The sequence below is a fragment of the Amphiprion ocellaris genome, chromosome 8, assembly GCF_022539595.1.
Source record: "Amphiprion ocellaris isolate individual 3 ecotype Okinawa chromosome 8, ASM2253959v1, whole genome shotgun sequence".
NCBI lineage: Eukaryota > Metazoa > Chordata > Actinopteri > Pomacentridae > Amphiprion > Amphiprion ocellaris.
In genome coordinates this window covers 24,244,899-24,261,272 of record NC_072773.1, presented here as the reverse complement: position 1 = coordinate 24,261,272, position 16,374 = coordinate 24,244,899, and the positions used below count along the sequence as shown (strand labels likewise).

General features: G+C 44.3%; 2 protein-coding genes across 10 annotated transcripts in view; both read right to left on the bottom strand.

The window, feature by feature from the left end:
* plxnd1 (plexin D1) overlaps positions 1-5,516 on the bottom strand; it is a 69,591-nt gene extending 64,075 nt beyond the window's left edge. The window contains exons 1-2 of the mRNA XM_023273126.3: positions 3,854-5,516; positions 1,862-2,038 (exon numbers count right to left, since the gene is read on the bottom strand). Coding sequence (XP_023128894.2) covers positions 1,862-2,038; positions 3,854-5,065 — 1,389 coding nt within the window. The 5' untranslated portion in view covers positions 5,066-5,516. The remainder of the gene's footprint in view (positions 1-1,861; positions 2,039-3,853) is intronic.
* Positions 5,517-8,319: 2,803 nt separating this feature from the next.
* Positions 8,320-16,374, bottom strand: part of tmcc1a (transmembrane and coiled-coil domain family 1a) — a 50,820-nt gene continuing 42,765 nt past the window's right edge. For all 9 annotated transcript variants that reach the window (XM_023273135.3, XM_055012876.1, XM_055012877.1 and 6 more), the window contains 4 exons: positions 15,985-16,242; positions 14,779-15,470; positions 13,052-13,187; positions 8,320-10,619 (listed from right to left, as the gene is read on the bottom strand). In XM_023273135.3, the coding sequence (XP_023128903.1) occupies positions 10,305-10,619; positions 13,052-13,187; positions 14,779-15,470; positions 15,985-16,242 (1,401 nt within the window). In that variant the 3' untranslated portion in view covers positions 8,320-10,304. The remainder of the gene's footprint in view (positions 10,620-13,051; positions 13,188-14,778; positions 15,471-15,984; positions 16,243-16,374) is intronic.

The following is a 16,374-nucleotide window of genomic DNA, read 5'->3' as shown; positions in this document are numbered from 1 at the left end:
GCTCATTCTCTTTCTATGTGTGTGCGCGCTTGTGTACCTGTGTGTGGAGGAGAGGGAATACAGATGGATGGAGGTGGGGCAGGAGAGACAGAACAAGAAAGAGATAAAGTCTGTTTGTTTGCAAAATGAATCAAAGGCGCCTTTTATAGTGGAGATGGAGTAAAAAAGAGGAGCCCGAGAGAGAAGGGACGGTGAAGCAGTGAACTGAGAAGTGGAAGGGTGGACTTGCTGGGGGAGTAAAATTGGACCAGAGTGAGGGGAGATAAAGGTGGACACTGCAAGAGGCAGAAAATGGAAGTCTGCCATAATGGGGAGGGAGAGACTTCATTAAAAAATGCATGTAATTACAAATTACTTCAGTGAGGGCTCTCAAAGACAGTAAAAGAGGCCTAACTTAATCTGAACCACTGTTCCCCTGTGTTTAGTCTGAGCCAAACTCACAGTCAGAATCACATTACACACACTAACAGCACCATTAACCTCTGTAACAGCTCTATCCTCAGGGCACACACACATAGAAGCTCAGTCACACACACACACACACACACACACACACACACACACACACACACACACACACACACACACACTCATAGACACACTCATAGACACTGCCACACACACAGATGCAGAGACAAACAATGAAAGACACATAAAGCTAAAAAAGCACAGAGCCTGCTGTTGCCCAAGGTCGCAGAAATACTACACTCTCTATACAACAAGGTTGACACACACACACACACACACACACACACACACACACACACACACACACACACACACACACACACACACACACACACACACACACACACACACACACATAGCACATAATCGCAGGGTACCCATTCATCTGAGTAAACACATGAAATCACTAAACCACTCGCACTGGCCTAGAGACAAAGTCAAACACCTAAAAACACAGTCAAACCTACAATCAAGCAAACAGACATACACAAACACACACATACACGCTGCTGCTGCTTACACCATCTCAACCAACGTGGTGCATCCGGTATAAACCCTCCAAAAACCAATTACTGCAGGCTCAGCTGGGGCTAAAGCGGCGCCTACATCTGGGGAGGCAAACAAGGAGCTCTTGTAGCGGACCCAAAACGAAGCACCCTGCAGCAGAATGGTTTTAATGTTGGAAAAAGGCACCAGGCTAATGCAAAACAATAGGGTCAGAGTCGTATTATGTTGTTTCCAGAGACAGCTGAGGAGCAGCTTGTTGCGCTTGCAGGCAGATCTGCTACTTAGCGAGCTCAGTCAGGGGTGACCAGGAATGTGGCTGAGACAGAATTAAGGAATGCTGTTAATTGGCCAGGAAAGGTTTTCACAAGCTGGACCTATTGCAGATGTTTAAAAGCTGAGGTCGTAGACCAACACAGGGCAGCGCTGAGTCATATGTCGTCAGCCGCTCTTGTTAAACAGCTTTCTGGTGATCTCTCAGACAAGAATCAAGTCTGAGACACATTAAAGCACATGATTAGGACGACTTAAGGTTCAGGATGGGTCATGGATGACTGGAGTGAGGGGGTTGGATGAGGGGTGACAACACTGAGAACCTACAAGATGAAAGCAGACATTCCTGCTTGTTCTATGGCCGCTACAAGTGTTTCATCACACACCTATGTTCGGTTTATTAAGAGACTCAGCAGCCACATCAGAGCAGCACTATGTAAATGGTACGATTATAGTTTTTCCAAGCTTCAGGGCTCGATCACATGAAAAACATTATCTCCATTCAGCGGTGACCATTTTGCACTGCAGCTCTGTTAAGACCTGAGGTTACGTTAGGTTAAACAAGTTTCCGTCTCAATCACTGTACAAGTACTGAGCGTGTGTGTGTGTGTCTTACCTTACGAAGTCGTCCATTACTGGTTCCTAGAAAAACCACAGTGTGGCCGTGTACATTGTCCACAGAGACTGAACTAAGGCCTGGGTATTCAAAGACAGGAGTAGCCCTCAGGGACCTCCGTAAAGCCAGAGGGTGCTGCAGGTGAGCCGCACCGCAGTCCAGCTGCTCGGGCTGCAACTGCAACACAGACAAAACGAGAAAGAGATCAATTCTCATCAGCTTTCATATGGAAGAACGGCGTACAGATTAGTAGACAAGAGAGAGCAGAGCACAAAGAGAGCGCTGTGAGATGAAAGTGTCATAGAAAACAAGAGCTGATAGTAGCTATCACATTGGTGCTGCTCATTCTCCTAAATCACTTTTTAGACATCTCAGTGAACACTTGAAAAGGGCTTACACGGGTCTTCAACACTCATAAGACTTTGCTTTTGTCAAATCCACAGTGGGCAATGATAAAACATTAGTGCCACGCATGGATGAGCACCAGGATCTATTGGGAATTCTCTGAATATTTTAGAGCACGCAGAGGCAAAAAAAAAGAAAAGAAAAAGGAATTAAGCACAGTAGATATTTGTAGAGTCGTTTCCCATGGGCCCTTCTGCTCGCGGCCTCGTCTCTCTTATCATAAATAGTGTCTGGCTTTCCCTCAGTGCTCGTCTTCAAACTGTCGACTACAAAAAAGATCACATTTCAGCCGCTGCAGCAACGTATATGTAAAACTAAAGACTGTAAAACTTTATTCTGTGTGCGGCGTACAGGTTGAAGTACAGCAGGAGAACAAAAATCAGCACTGAATCACACTGAACTGTGCAGTTGTCTATCTCAGGAGGCCCTGGGGGCAAACTGAGATGGTATTCAGAAAACCGGTCACGAGAGGGGTGGCCCCGGGGCCACAGCCAACAAGACAGTGGCAGCGAGCAGGGCAGCTCTCTGACCTGACAGCAAAGTGGTCACAGGACGGCCGCCTTTGACCTTAACTCTGTCACTCAAAACGCAACACAATGAAAAGCTGGAATTTCACTGCATTCTTTATGAAGCTCTCTTTGTCTTTATCATCAGACAGCATCCATGCAGCGGTCAGATATTGTGCATGTTGCTAAATGTCCTTAAGAGCAAGTATTTAATTTGGTATGTGAGTTGAAAGCGAGCAAAAAACACTTGATAATGTCTGACTGTGTTCATAACAAAGCACTTCTTCATCTTGTAACTCAGTGGTAAATTTGTGGCTGGGTTATAGTGAGCAGCACACGCTCAATAAAAGAAATGTCTGGAGTTTCACTGAAAAACAGTAAACTGTTGACCCTTTCCCATCTTTATATTTGATAAGATAGGGAGTCGCTGCATGTGAGAGGACTCTCACCCTTCCCACAACCCCAGCATCGCTCTGGAGGGTCGTTCCAACTATCATGACCTCTACTCCTGACATGGGAGATCCTCTCTCCGAGTCAGGAGCCTCTGGGCTAAAGAGGATAACTGCTTGTAAGCACGAATGGGAGCTGGCAGAGAGATGCAGCAGCCATGAGTGAGTTAATCTTATAACAGCCTGAACAACTGTAGGAGCCTTTAGGTTTCATAAATCAGAACCAGGTTTCTTGGAAAAGTATGTTTGGCCATACAAGGAATTTGACCTAGTGTATGAAGAAATAGTCCAATTGTGATCATGTGCAGGCTTGAATCCATTAAAAATTCAATAATGTTCACAAAATAATGCACAGATAAGAAATGGAAACTGAATTATAAAATAATGAAACTGAAAATTCTGCTGAGCAGGCTGATCATTTAAGAATGTTTTCTTGTCACTTTTTCTGCCAAATTAAGATAGAGATACTTGTTTCTAGCAAATCATGACTAGATTATTTTCATTTTTGTATTATATTACACTTTCAGGCAGAATATCATTTGTTAAAACGCACTTTTTTGCCCACATAAAAACGAATCAAACTAAACGAACAAGGAATAAAATACTTAATAAAATAATGTACAAGCTCTTACCACCAGGTTTCCCTTCTGGATGCAGGCTGCCCCGGAGCCCTGGATAACGCTGTCCAGCACCTGGACATCGCTGCTGGGAGAGTTGGAGCAGTTCCTGCGGCCTTGCCGAATCTCCTCCTCGATGTCTCCAAACTTGAAAGCGCACAGAGCGGACTTTTTATCCGCCTTGGAAAACACTCCAAACAGGTACGGCTCTGAACTCAGCCCGTCCTCTGTTTGAATCTCTGCGGGGTACACGGACAGCAGCCGGTTGTAAATGTTCCCGTTAAATCCGCACTGTAGAGGCATCTGGATGTAGGATTCCGTGAGCTTCCTGCTCTCCGGCCCGGTGGATTTTCGGGGATTCTCGGTATCCAGACAAATCCTGGAGAGGATGCTGTTGGGCTGGCTCTCCTTGTGCCCCATTTTCGCATCATTGTTGAAGGCAATATAGGAATACGTCTTCTGCATGAACGCGTGCACGAAGTTGAGTTTGTTTTTGGTTTTGACCTCTTGTTTGATCTTGAACACGTTATCCTCTGAAGGGTTAATGTCATAGGTGAACAGTCTGGATAAATCCTTAATGTTCAAGGAGCGGATCGCGATCTCCGGGGTGTTCTCAAAGCGCAGGTCCTCCTTGCTGTGATTTTTGGGGAAAAACTGGGTTCCAGCCCCTGTGTAAGTGGCCCCAACGAGCAGCCGGGTGTTTCCCCCGTGGCTCTTGAAGATGAGCCCGACGGTGGACGCGTTCGGGTGATTGGCAGCGATGTTGAGCATGCTGGGGAAAACAGTCTTCTCGCCCTGAGGTGGGAACTCCACCGCTATTTCTGAAATATTCTCCATTTTCCGGAGTTCGCAGAAGCCCTGATACACGGATCCACACACCACCACGACCCCTTGCTCCCGGTCCAGCTTCAGGAGCTTGTTGTAGTTGTCAGTGAGGAATTTGGGATGCTCGCACGGAGCCTGGGGCAGCTGTGGCGCATGGCACAACAGGTTGTCCTCCACCGGCCCGGTCCTCTTCTCCACCTCGACGTTCAGGGTCCCGTTGAGCTGGTAAACGGAGTTAACGGTGGCCAGGTAGACCTTTCTGGACACCGGGTCCACCACAAAGTTATTGGTGTGATTTGGAGACGCGAATGCCTGTTGGATGTGCAGCGCGCTGGCACTCCGGCGCGTCTCCAAAGCCAGGACGCCGAGAAGCAGAACGGCTATCTCTATCGAAGGAGGCATTTTTCCTTCTGACCGGCTTCCGCGTGTTCTGTGCCGAGGGGTGCATTGAGCAAAGACAAAATTGTGTGTTTGTTCCTACTGCGACAATCCGAGAGGAAAGGCTGTTTCCTGCTCAACGCCTAAACCCAGAATGACGCGATAAGCGAGTCGTGCTTCCTTTTCAGGCTGCCTCCTCTGTCCCTCTCTGCCCACTGTGCAGCAGCAGCGTCTCTCCTGAGGCGCACTGAGACACAATGCCAGGTCGAGATTTAGATTATTTAAAAAAATGAAAACACCCAAATAGAGACAAATTAAAGATGATTTGTTCGTGCGCAATTTTGGACACTGTCACGTCTGCGCAACAGCGATCAAACTTGTTTGGAGTCATATCTTAGTCCAGCTCGTTTAAAAATGGCTTTATAAGTCAAGGATTAATAAACAGGAAAAAGTAGGTAAAAGGTGGACTTCACTGGGAGCAGGGGCGTTAACTCATTAACCCTGAAGAATGGCACCGACTCCCTGGAATGACACATCCCATCAAAGCGCGCTGTCAGGCCGCTGTGTTGTGATTGATCGCTGTTCACTTATTGGATCCTGATGTTTTTTTCACTCTGTCTATAATAGAAACGCATTTATATGTGAACATAATGTGAACCGATCACGTGAAGTTCTAATGATCGTCCACCGTTCCTTTCAAGATGATCCACTTGATGAGTCTCCACCCCTGCGTGGTTCCGCTCGTCTCGGGGTTAATGCCGGGTCACCGTCCCACCTCCTGTGCTCCACAGTCCCTCGGCTCTCAGATTAGTTCTGCAGATCCAAAAGGGTTCCGTTTTGGGCACATACGGTACGGTAAGCACCGTGAAAGTGCTACCAGATGGGCACATCAGCACACCTTTCCGGGTTTTGACATCCACATCCATCCAACAAAGCTTTCTTGCACGTTTTACCTCATAAATATTCAAGTGCAACACATGCGCCCCCTCTCAAAAATGCACGAATATGGTTAGCATTTTTTATTTTTTTGTCTCTGGATGGAGCGTGCATATGCTCACATATCTGAATAGAAATGAATGATTCCTAGTAGAGGAACGACGGGGAATGTGTCAGACACCGCATAAATCAGTTTGCAGGCGAGCCCGAGAAGTGTTATCTCTGAATACATGCAATAATTAAAGTTGATGCTAAATCGTGTGCAATCGCTTGTGCCTATTTACTGTGGACTCCTCTGGGGACAGACTCACTCTCTCCTCCCGCTGCTCCCCTCCACCCTCACCACTCCCTCCCCGTCACCACTTGCAGCTTTCAGTAAAGGCAGATAAGTGCGGCCCGTGTTTACCTTGGCGCACAGCCATGCGCATCAAATGTGGCAGTGTAGAAAAGGAGGGAAGCTCTCTGATAAAGTGCAATATAATGACCCCCCCTACATCTGCACCGCACAATGGCTCAGCCGCCAACAGTGTCAGCACTGTGCGCGCACACGCAAGCGCGATCCTCGACAGGGAGCGTGGAGGCTTCGGGAGGTCCTGCAGGGATGAAGCTCGCTGTGGGGCAGATACATCAACATCACATCACACCGGAGAGGTGTGGCTGCTGATCCATCTAGCGCAGCATTCAACGGAATCAAGCTGTACCTGTGAGAGAGAAAGGAGAAAGTAGATTAAAGTGGAGGTGGACGTGATCTCTCCTGTGTTTCTAATGAAAATATTATCCCTGGTGGCCCACTCTAACTTCTGGCAGTGAGGGGCCCTTCTACCCAACCTGTTTCCTTCCTGATAAGGAGTGACCTCTTTATGCTTGGACCCCCTCCTCTCTTACAGCAGGCCAGTCACAAACCCAGCACAGCCTTTCACACACACGACTCAAACATCAAGGGTTACGAGGTAAAAGATCGCCATCTAGTGGTTACATGACGCATCTGCAAGCGGCCTTAAAACATGGTTGCAATACTACATTGCACCAGAACATAAACTAATTAGAGTGACTTACTTGTTAAGTCAATAGAAAAAAAATGCAGCTGCATGTGTTCTGTTTATGTGTCACTGTAGCTACATGTAGCTTTCATCAGGCCTTCCTGAGCTGGCTGCTGCACAGTTTGCATTTACACCTGTCTGAATTCTTGGTCGTTGGTCTCGCTGTTCTGATCATGCTTGAAGGCATTTACGCGAAAATCAACCATGCTCTCTATTTACCGTGTCTTATCAGCGATAAGACGTTGCTGTGACGTGCTGGAGGTTGATGTTGACAGTGTCAGTGTCCGAGCTGGGACTGGAGAGGAGGCAGGGGAGCTGGGGGCTCCATGAAGGAGGTGGAGTAGGCTTCGCACGTGGAAAGGATCCTTGAACAGAAATAAACACTCACCCTAAGTACACGAAAAACACGACATTGTAACTTGTGAAAAAAATAAACATGTAAGACCACTAGCTTAGTTCGTCATGCTGACTAAAGTATTCGCTTCTGAGAGGTAAACGTTACAAACAGCAGCCCGAAATACAAGCAGAGCACGGAGTTAGCGCTGATGGCTAACTAGCTAGCGCTGACGGCTAACTAGCTAGCGCTGACGGCTAACTAATAGCTTATTGTCTGCTACAGGAGACAACGACGTTACTTTCTAAATATACTTGTTTGCTTAAAGGGAGCTTGCCACCAATGGGATAGATGATGTAAAAGTTTCTTGAAGTCACAAAAAACACACCGTTGTTGAACGTCTCCAATAATGCAGCAGCTGAGTCTCCCTCCTGTTGCTCACAGGTGCGGTGCCATTAAATAGCTTCCATTAAACCTCTTCCAACACCTCCTGGTTGACCCACGCCTGCCGTTGTGGTCCTTGGTGGACCGATAGTCACTTTTGAGCTTTTTCAGCTTCTCCCTACACTGCTTCATTGTCCTCTTTATATACAGTCTACTGTATATATGTGAGCGGCCATCCGCTCAGAGACCTCCTGATAAACTTTCTCCGTCCAGCTCCCTCTGTATTCTTTGGTCCACCACCAAAGACAGAAAAGTCTCGACCTCTTCATTCACCCACGGTACAGGTCTGGCTGTCATTAAAATTTTGAAGAACAGAGGGTTCCGTGAAGAGCGGCCTGCACTATGTAGACGTCACATTATCGGCTTATCAAGTACCAGGCACTACTCCATATGGAAAAGCTCACAAAGACGAGCCGAGCCGTGTCGCCAAGTAGATGCTAGTGGAAACGCCCCATAAGACTTGAGTCCATGAACGTGCTCGACCAACACACAGTCCGCTGTAAGAAATACTGGTGGCTCACGAGTTAGTCAGGAATGCACTTTATTTTTTCCACACTTAGAAAAGGACATCAGAAGGCACTGGAGTGGTTTAGCACACAACCTACATCATAGGTGTTACTGCAAAAACAAGCTAAGGTCAAAGGTCAGCTCACTCCCAACTTGTCTACCTGATGGTAAATCTGAAACAGACTGGTAACAGCCACTTTAATTGCATGTTCAACTTGAGCGCTATCGAGTTGACTCACATTCTGAGCAGAAATTCTTTTGAGAGGGTTTTTTAATCTTTAGACAAGGATGACAGTGATCCTGACCTGAGTCAACTCGTCTTTTCCCACTGAGGGCGACTGTCTACAGAGTGACAACCTTTGAAGTCTCTATCGAAGGTTTCTTCAGCCTCAGCATGACCTATGTGCTATCCAGCAGTGTGCTAAAGTGCAGCTGTACAGTTCAAATGATCGCACTGTTAGAAAAATCAGCTTCTCAGCATGAAATGCAGGGTGGACTATTTAATGTGCTAGGTCATCTTGTACTGTCCTTGACTAGATGAGAAAGAGAGAACATGAAAAAGACTGGAGCCAAGGAACACTGTAATCAATGAAGCAAGGTGCAGAAACACAACTGAGGATCTGGAGTCAAGGTCACGTTCAGATTGTGAATAGCTTTACCTCTGCAAAAGGTACGTCTCCCAAAAAGTCACATCAAGACATTCATGACATATCTGAGAAGAAGTTAGACCTGCTGTGCAACATCCTCTTTCTGTCCTCTCAGCTTTTGGGTGCTCAGGCATCCCACTGTTAGCTAAGATTTGGCACTGGGTGATCACACCTTAAGACAGAGTGCTTGCAGAAAAAAAAGGAATGGCCACAGAGATAATATGCACAGAAAAGGTGTTAGAAATATCGCATAAGAGCGATGTGCATTCGACTGGCGTGGCAGTGGAGACGACTTTCACTGTAGATATGAAGCAGCATTCCTGATGCAACTGAGATAGAGCTGGATGAGCACCAGTGGTCTCTTTCCCAACCTGATCATATCAAATATGGCAGGGGGAGGCAATTATCCTGGCAAATCAATTTTAGTTAGACAATGACCCTTGCTTTTAAAAGCAAAATTGGTTCTTATGTAGTTTTCCTAATGACAACATGCAGCACTGTATACATGCTGCAAGTATGGCAGATGCTTGAAAATAGCCAGATGTTGTGTGTGTGTTTATGTGCCGTTTCTATGGTGAGCAGCCCTTCATGGCTTTCCCCCTCTAAAGTCTTCATGCATCATTCACAATCTTGCCTACTGAAGACTGTTTCTCTTCTTTTACTTAAAAAAGGAAGTAATTAAAAGCATGTCATCTTCGCTATTAGAAATGGTAAGGAAGCACAAAGTCTCTAGTCATCATGACGCTCCAAAGTCACGGTCAGTCTTTCAACAAATTTCATCACAGCAAGAAAAGAGCAACTCCCAGGAAAGATTTCAGCCATGGTTCAAATCTGCCAATCACAGCTGGGTCAGACTTCTCTTCGTAAAGGCAATCAACCACATTCTCACATTTGCATGTCTGTACAGTTAGACTGGGCCTTTGGGGCGACTCGCCAGCTCAGTTTCCTGACTAAACTCCACACCATGTAGAGTGAGAGGAGCGTAATGCTACATGGTACTGAATAAAATAACATTGAAAATAAAAATAATATTATTAGAAATAACATTATATTTGATTAAAGTCTACAGATAAAAATAGTACAATGTTGCATTTTGTGAGGGATAACAACACAATAGTTCATTTCAAAAATGTAAACAGTCTTGTCCTCCCTAAATGTGAATGTTCTCAAGTTTACTTTCTTCATTCCTCTTTATCTTGATCCAGGTTGTGTCCGAATTAGCTCAGCTGAATTTGCAGCGTGCGGACACACAGCCATCCTCATGGCGATCACGTTCTTCAAGCTCCCTGCATGACTGCAGTTATAAGTTACATGGTCTGGCGTCACCAAAGCAACACGTGCTGGCTTCAATCTGGTCATCCTGGGGGCTGCAGAGCGCGGTGTGTGTACCCCGAGAGAGCGTCCCAGTTTCTCCACAAGAAGGCCAGAAGGAGGATGAGGAGGAGGGTGGAGAGGGAGCGAGACCGTGTCTTCATCAGGGGGACCACACAGTTGGCCACAGTTGAGACAAAGACCAGAAGGACAGCCATAAGGGCCAGTAGCACATTGATAAGTTTTCCCAGGAGGGTCCGGGCTGTGGCATTTTCCAGCCCCTCCAACTGGACGACCTGCTGTTGCTGCTGCTGGAGCTCCATCTTAGAGATCCTGGTCTGACACGCCTCCAACGCCTCCTGTATAGTGGAAGAAGAAAAAAAGAAGAAAAGAAAAGAAGAAAAAAATGTCAGCAAAATCACCATCTTCCTCCATATGAACTAAACCCAAACACACTACACCCAAAGTGAAAACTTTACTGTAATGACCTACATTTTATTGAAATAGGTTTCTATGTATAAAAGATTTTTCCACCCTCATGTTTGTGAAAGGACCACGCAAAACATTAGAAACACCTTTCATTGTGTCCAAACTACAAATTCAATAATAAACACACAGTTAAAATAATACTCCTCTGAGAGTGTTAATCAAAATTGAACATCATCTATGTGTTATTTAGATAGGAAGTCAAGATGTTTTATTGGATTTTTACCTCTGAACCACAAAACTTGCCAGCATGTTTGAAAGGCAATCTATCTTTAAAAAATATCAAAATTAGAATATTTATCACAACTACAAACAGTAAAAACACAAAGAAGCACCAAATTCTCAACTTTCTGGTGGTCCTTGAACAACTCATCTACGATGTGTCTTCCTTTGAAAAATCCGACCAAATCTAAGCTCAAAAACCCTATTAAGTCAAAATCATGTTTAATAAAAATGAATTAATTCTATATGCTTAATGAATTTATTCTATATGTTTAATTTATTCTAAATGTTTAATATCCACCATAAATAAACCATTTGCAACACATTCAGTAAACAAAAACAATCTGAGCTCCACTGCACAACCCTGAAGCCATTACTCAGCTGTGACCAACAATCACGTGACAAAAACTTAGGGAATTTTCAGCTGAACTGGGTTGAACTAAAAGCCATTCAGCAAGAAAACAAACTGAATTTAAGTAAGAAAACAGCTATAGTATGTAGATTCACCTTTTGGTAACGCCTAGGCACACATGGAAAAATGTTGTACATGTTGATTACAATTTTTTATTTTTTTTTAAATAAATTATCAAGGAAATTTCTAATTGATGGGAATTGATTTTTCATTTTTTAATGATTTATTGTATTATCACTGTGTTAAATTGCACAAAAGGCATTTTCAAGTTCTCTTTACTTATGGCCATGGATGTGCTGCTTACACAGATGTGCATGATTTTATATTCCAGTGAAAAATGAGCCCATTGTCAGTAAAAATGTGACAGGAGCAAGACACTGCTTGGGGTTCAGAGGGTTAAACATTTATAAAGTAGCCACTTAGTGTTTATTTTATAGACTTTTACCTACATCTAAGCCTCTACAGACAGCGGGAGAGTACTGGAGTAATGCGAGACATTTACAATGAAATGCCTTTGTTTTGAATAAACAGAAAACCTGATGGAAGACTGGATCCTTGGACTCATCTTCCTATTTACATAGTCAACATGCACATGAGATAATGCCTGTAACTGTCTGAGGGTGTGTGCCCACCTCAAACTCCAGTTCAACTTGAGACTGACACCATGACGTCTAGTCTGACCAACCTACATTAGCTCACTACTGCTTAAAGCAGGAAGCCAGACAGGCCTCCCCACCAACATACGCACTTCCACTATTTCAACACAGGGCTGTCTTAGGTCTAAAGGTTCAGCGTGGAACTCCAAACTGAAGAAAATTAAACAGAGAGGGCAAAACATGATTAAAACTCAGCTTATTCTAAAATGTCATTATCACAGCAACTCAGAGTTCCTTTGGCACTGCTGCTGTAGCGTCTTAGCGAGTGTGATAAGAGGTCAGGGGCATGTGACTGGCTGATGGGAGAGCAATCGTTTATTAGTGACAACATCATGAAAAGAAAAGCAACGCTGCTGAAAAGAGAGTTTTAAAACATTACAACATTAGGATGAAATTAAATGGGAAAAAACAGGATACTACTTGGAGTTTTCATAAAATAATAAATTTTTTTAAAGACTACTTGCTTATTGATCTAATTAACTTGACTGATTGATATGATACAATTTTTCATTATCTATTCACGTAAAGTTAAATAATTACCATCAAATTAGTGGAGACAGTGAGAGAGGAGGTAATAATAATGTAAAATTTACATGTATTCAAATTCTTCACATTAATTACAATCTTTCTTTCTTCTTTGACAGTAGAATTTTACACACTGAAATTTGGTTATTTTGGTCTTTTATGCTCAGATGACACCTATTCCACATTTGTCCATCTTGGATTTTTTGGTGGAGTTTTTTGTTTTTTATCATCTTAGTCAAAAAGATGCTGAATGCCAGTGTTGCAGACAAATCTGTGACACTGGGCAAAATAAATAAAACTGGTTTGACAAGACTTTCAGTATGAGTAAGCGCACAATTCTGGATAGGGCATCGTTATATCCATATGAAGTGTGATGCAGTGGTTTGCAATGAGAGTCAAAACCAGTCATCAGTATCAGTTGGTCTTTGTTTCAGCTAATATATTTCAAACATGGGCAGTGTGTTTATGGACGTGAGCCTATAAGACGAACCTGAATGTCTCTGGCTCTCTCATAGGACTGGTAGGCGATCTTCTCCTCCATGCTGGCCAGCTCCTGCTTCAGATTGAGGATCTCGTTCTGGTGCAATTCTGTCAGGTCATTCAGCTGTTCCTCCAGACGTTCACACCTGAATACACAAGTAAAGAAAACACACAAAGAGACGCACGTGAGAGTCTGAGGCATAATTAGCTTAGACAAAGAAACACATGCAGGAATTAGTAGAAACAGACCCTGAAAGCATCTGACCACATGGCACCTGGCTGGACTGATGACTCGCCCTGACAAGATTAGGATATGCTTACTCATCTGGTGATCCAACCGGCCAATCAGAGAGAGTCAGCTGTATGCGCTTGGCCAATCGGATATGCCCAGTCAGAGGAGAGGGATCTATACTGCTGTGTATTTTGGCAGGCACATACAATCGGATGGACAACATAGTACAAGAATAGACATGAGACAGCTCCTGTATATGGCTGTGTGTTTGTTTTTCTTTAACAACATTGAACAGGTGTGTAAATTAAACAACATTACAGTACATAATGTGAGGTGATGACACATGATTTTAAAAAAGAACAACAAAAACTTGGCCTGGTTTTCAAATTTCAGTACGACAAATCATCTCATGAAATACTTTTTAAAATCAATTAAGTGCAGATTATTTTCAAGGTCATCTGAATTGTTTTATATCAGAAAAAATTAATAATTAAATAATTTCATTTTAAATGTTTCTGATCCAAAGATTTTCAGTTTAGCATTATTAACGACTAAGAAAACCAAAGAAAATTACTGAAACTGTTATTCAATTAGCTAAATTGTTCCTGATAATTTCCTGATGATTGGCTGATTGCTTCAGTTTTACATTCATCAAAATGAAAATAATCCTTACTTGCAGGCTCACTGGTTATGCTAAAGATGGAATCAGTTATGAGGAGCCATTTAGAAACATGAGATTGGCTTATTAGTCCCCCTTGGGCAGACTTAAAAAAGCTACTTAGTGGTCATTCTTCACTGTTGGCAATTATTTTGGTCCCACAGGACAAACACAGATTGCTCTGGACTTGAACATTTTAGGAAGAAAAATGTTCATGTTTCCTCTACTATGTAAGCAGCTGATTGTGCTTCTCCTTAATCTTTGTGCCCTCTTGTCAGAACATTCTGTGAGTGTGTGTTTTATGGCCTGAGTATATACAGAGCTTGAACAAGCGCTGAAATAACACTGATCATCTTAGTACATAGAGGACACTTGAGAACTGTACAGGTGTGTCTGCTACTTTTGCAGAACTCCCAGTTCAACTACAGAATGCTGCCTCACAACAACCAAACATAAATTCTTTTCAAAGCAACAGTAAAAAAAAAGTAACAAGAACATAAATCTTCAGAATACTTGTGGCAGTGGCAACATGCTTTGAGAATGAGAGGCCCTTAATGTAAGTTCTATATGTAAGTATAGATGAACTGCAGGTCAAGGTTTTGTTTTTATCTACTGTGTGCTAGCTTTGATAAGAGTGCTCTCTATAGCACAAGCAGGATGAATGTTGCCCATCATGACACATCACTCCATGGCACAATAATCAACTGTGCTTACAAGTATCTTTCCAAATACACGAGATCCTCCTGATAACACAGTGTTAAAATTTTTAGGGGATTTCTTGTGTTCACTTGAAGCGCTTCAGGAATGCATGATACACACATTCTCGTATGTTCTCTCTTCTCCATACCTGAAGCGTTCCTCCTGCAGTGCTTGCATAACGACTGTGTAGTCTCTCTGATAGTGGGTCTTCAAGCCGTCCAGGCTCTCTTCTAGCCTTGCCTGGCCCTCCCTCAACTCCTGCACTTCCTGCAGCAGCATGTCCAGGCTGGAGCTCTGGCTCCTCTCCAGTGTGTTGCCCTTGGAACTGGGAGGACCACCAGGGGCCCCTGTGGTGCTGTTGGCCCCTGCAGAGCCTGATGTAGCACTAGAGCAGTCATCCTCACTACCATACTTGGGACTGGATTGGAGGTGATGTCCAGCACTGCCCAGAGAACGTCCGCCAGCAACAGTCACACCTTCTTCCACCGAGGGGTCGTCCAGAGAGTCTTTGAGCGAGGGGATGTTGTCAGCGCTGCCGAATTTGTTGCGAATGAGCGAGGCAATCTCTCGCGGTTTGGAGACGACAGCGCCCGCAGCAGAGTGGGTGGCCTGTGAGAAGCTGGAGAGGCCTCCCTTGACGCTGTCCACCACACCTTCACTGAAGCCTGTGACTTTAGCCCCGACATCCTTCAGGCCCTGCTGCATGTCACGCAGAACATCCTTCGGCTGGCGTGGAATACCGTTGTGTTCCACTTCCCGCAGCTTCCGATGGTAGTGCTCCAGCTTCCTCTGCAGCTGCTGGATAGTCTGCGCCGACTTCTGGTTCTTTTTCTCAAAAACCTGACAGCCATAGAACAGGTTTTAATTAGCAAATGCAATGCATATTACACTGCAATTAGCAGTTCTACTTCAATATATTGAGTAAGCTTCCTCCTTACCTCTAGGGACAAACAAACTGATCAAACAGGTTTAACTGGCCTGTTTAACAACCCAAGCCAATTAGCTGCCTGGATTTCAATTGTAACTAAAAATACATACACAGAGACTACAAAATCATCATTTTAATTCAGTTTCTTTTTATATAGTACAATTTTACATCAAAAATCCTCACAGGGCACTTTACATAGTAAGGTCAGACCCTGCAATATTATATTATAAAGAGAAACCCAATAAGTTTAACATTCCTCTGAGCAAGCACTTTGGTGATTGTGGGAAATAACATCTCCTTTTTAACAGGAAGAAACATCCAGCAGATCCAGGCTCAAGGAGGGCGGCCATCTGCCTCGACCAGTTGGGGTGAGGGTAAAGGGGAGAGACAAAGGATGGCGGAGGCAAACAGACAAGACACGCTTACCTGTTTAATGCGTGTGCTTTGCTGCTTGTCGGCATTATTGGCCAGTTTGAGGTATTCTGCAACGTTGTCATCCCTGGCTGTCTGTTCGATCTTAATCTGCTCAGTGAGCTTGAGGATTTTCTGCTGCAGCTGAGCGATAGCCTGCTTGGTGCGCTGAGGGTCTGGCGTGCCATCCTCACCCCCTGGAAATGAACTGTCTGCCCCACATGAAACAGCCAGGGGTGTTTGTCCCAGCCCGCTCACCTCCAGCCGGTCAATCTGTGGCGAGGAGATGGAAAATGAAGAGAGGAAGATTGAAGTGGGTAAAGGGTAAGAGGAGGAAATGAGGGATTTAAGAGGACAAAACCCAGGAGGAAGACAGGGAAGAAAAAGTGTGAGTTGCATATTGTG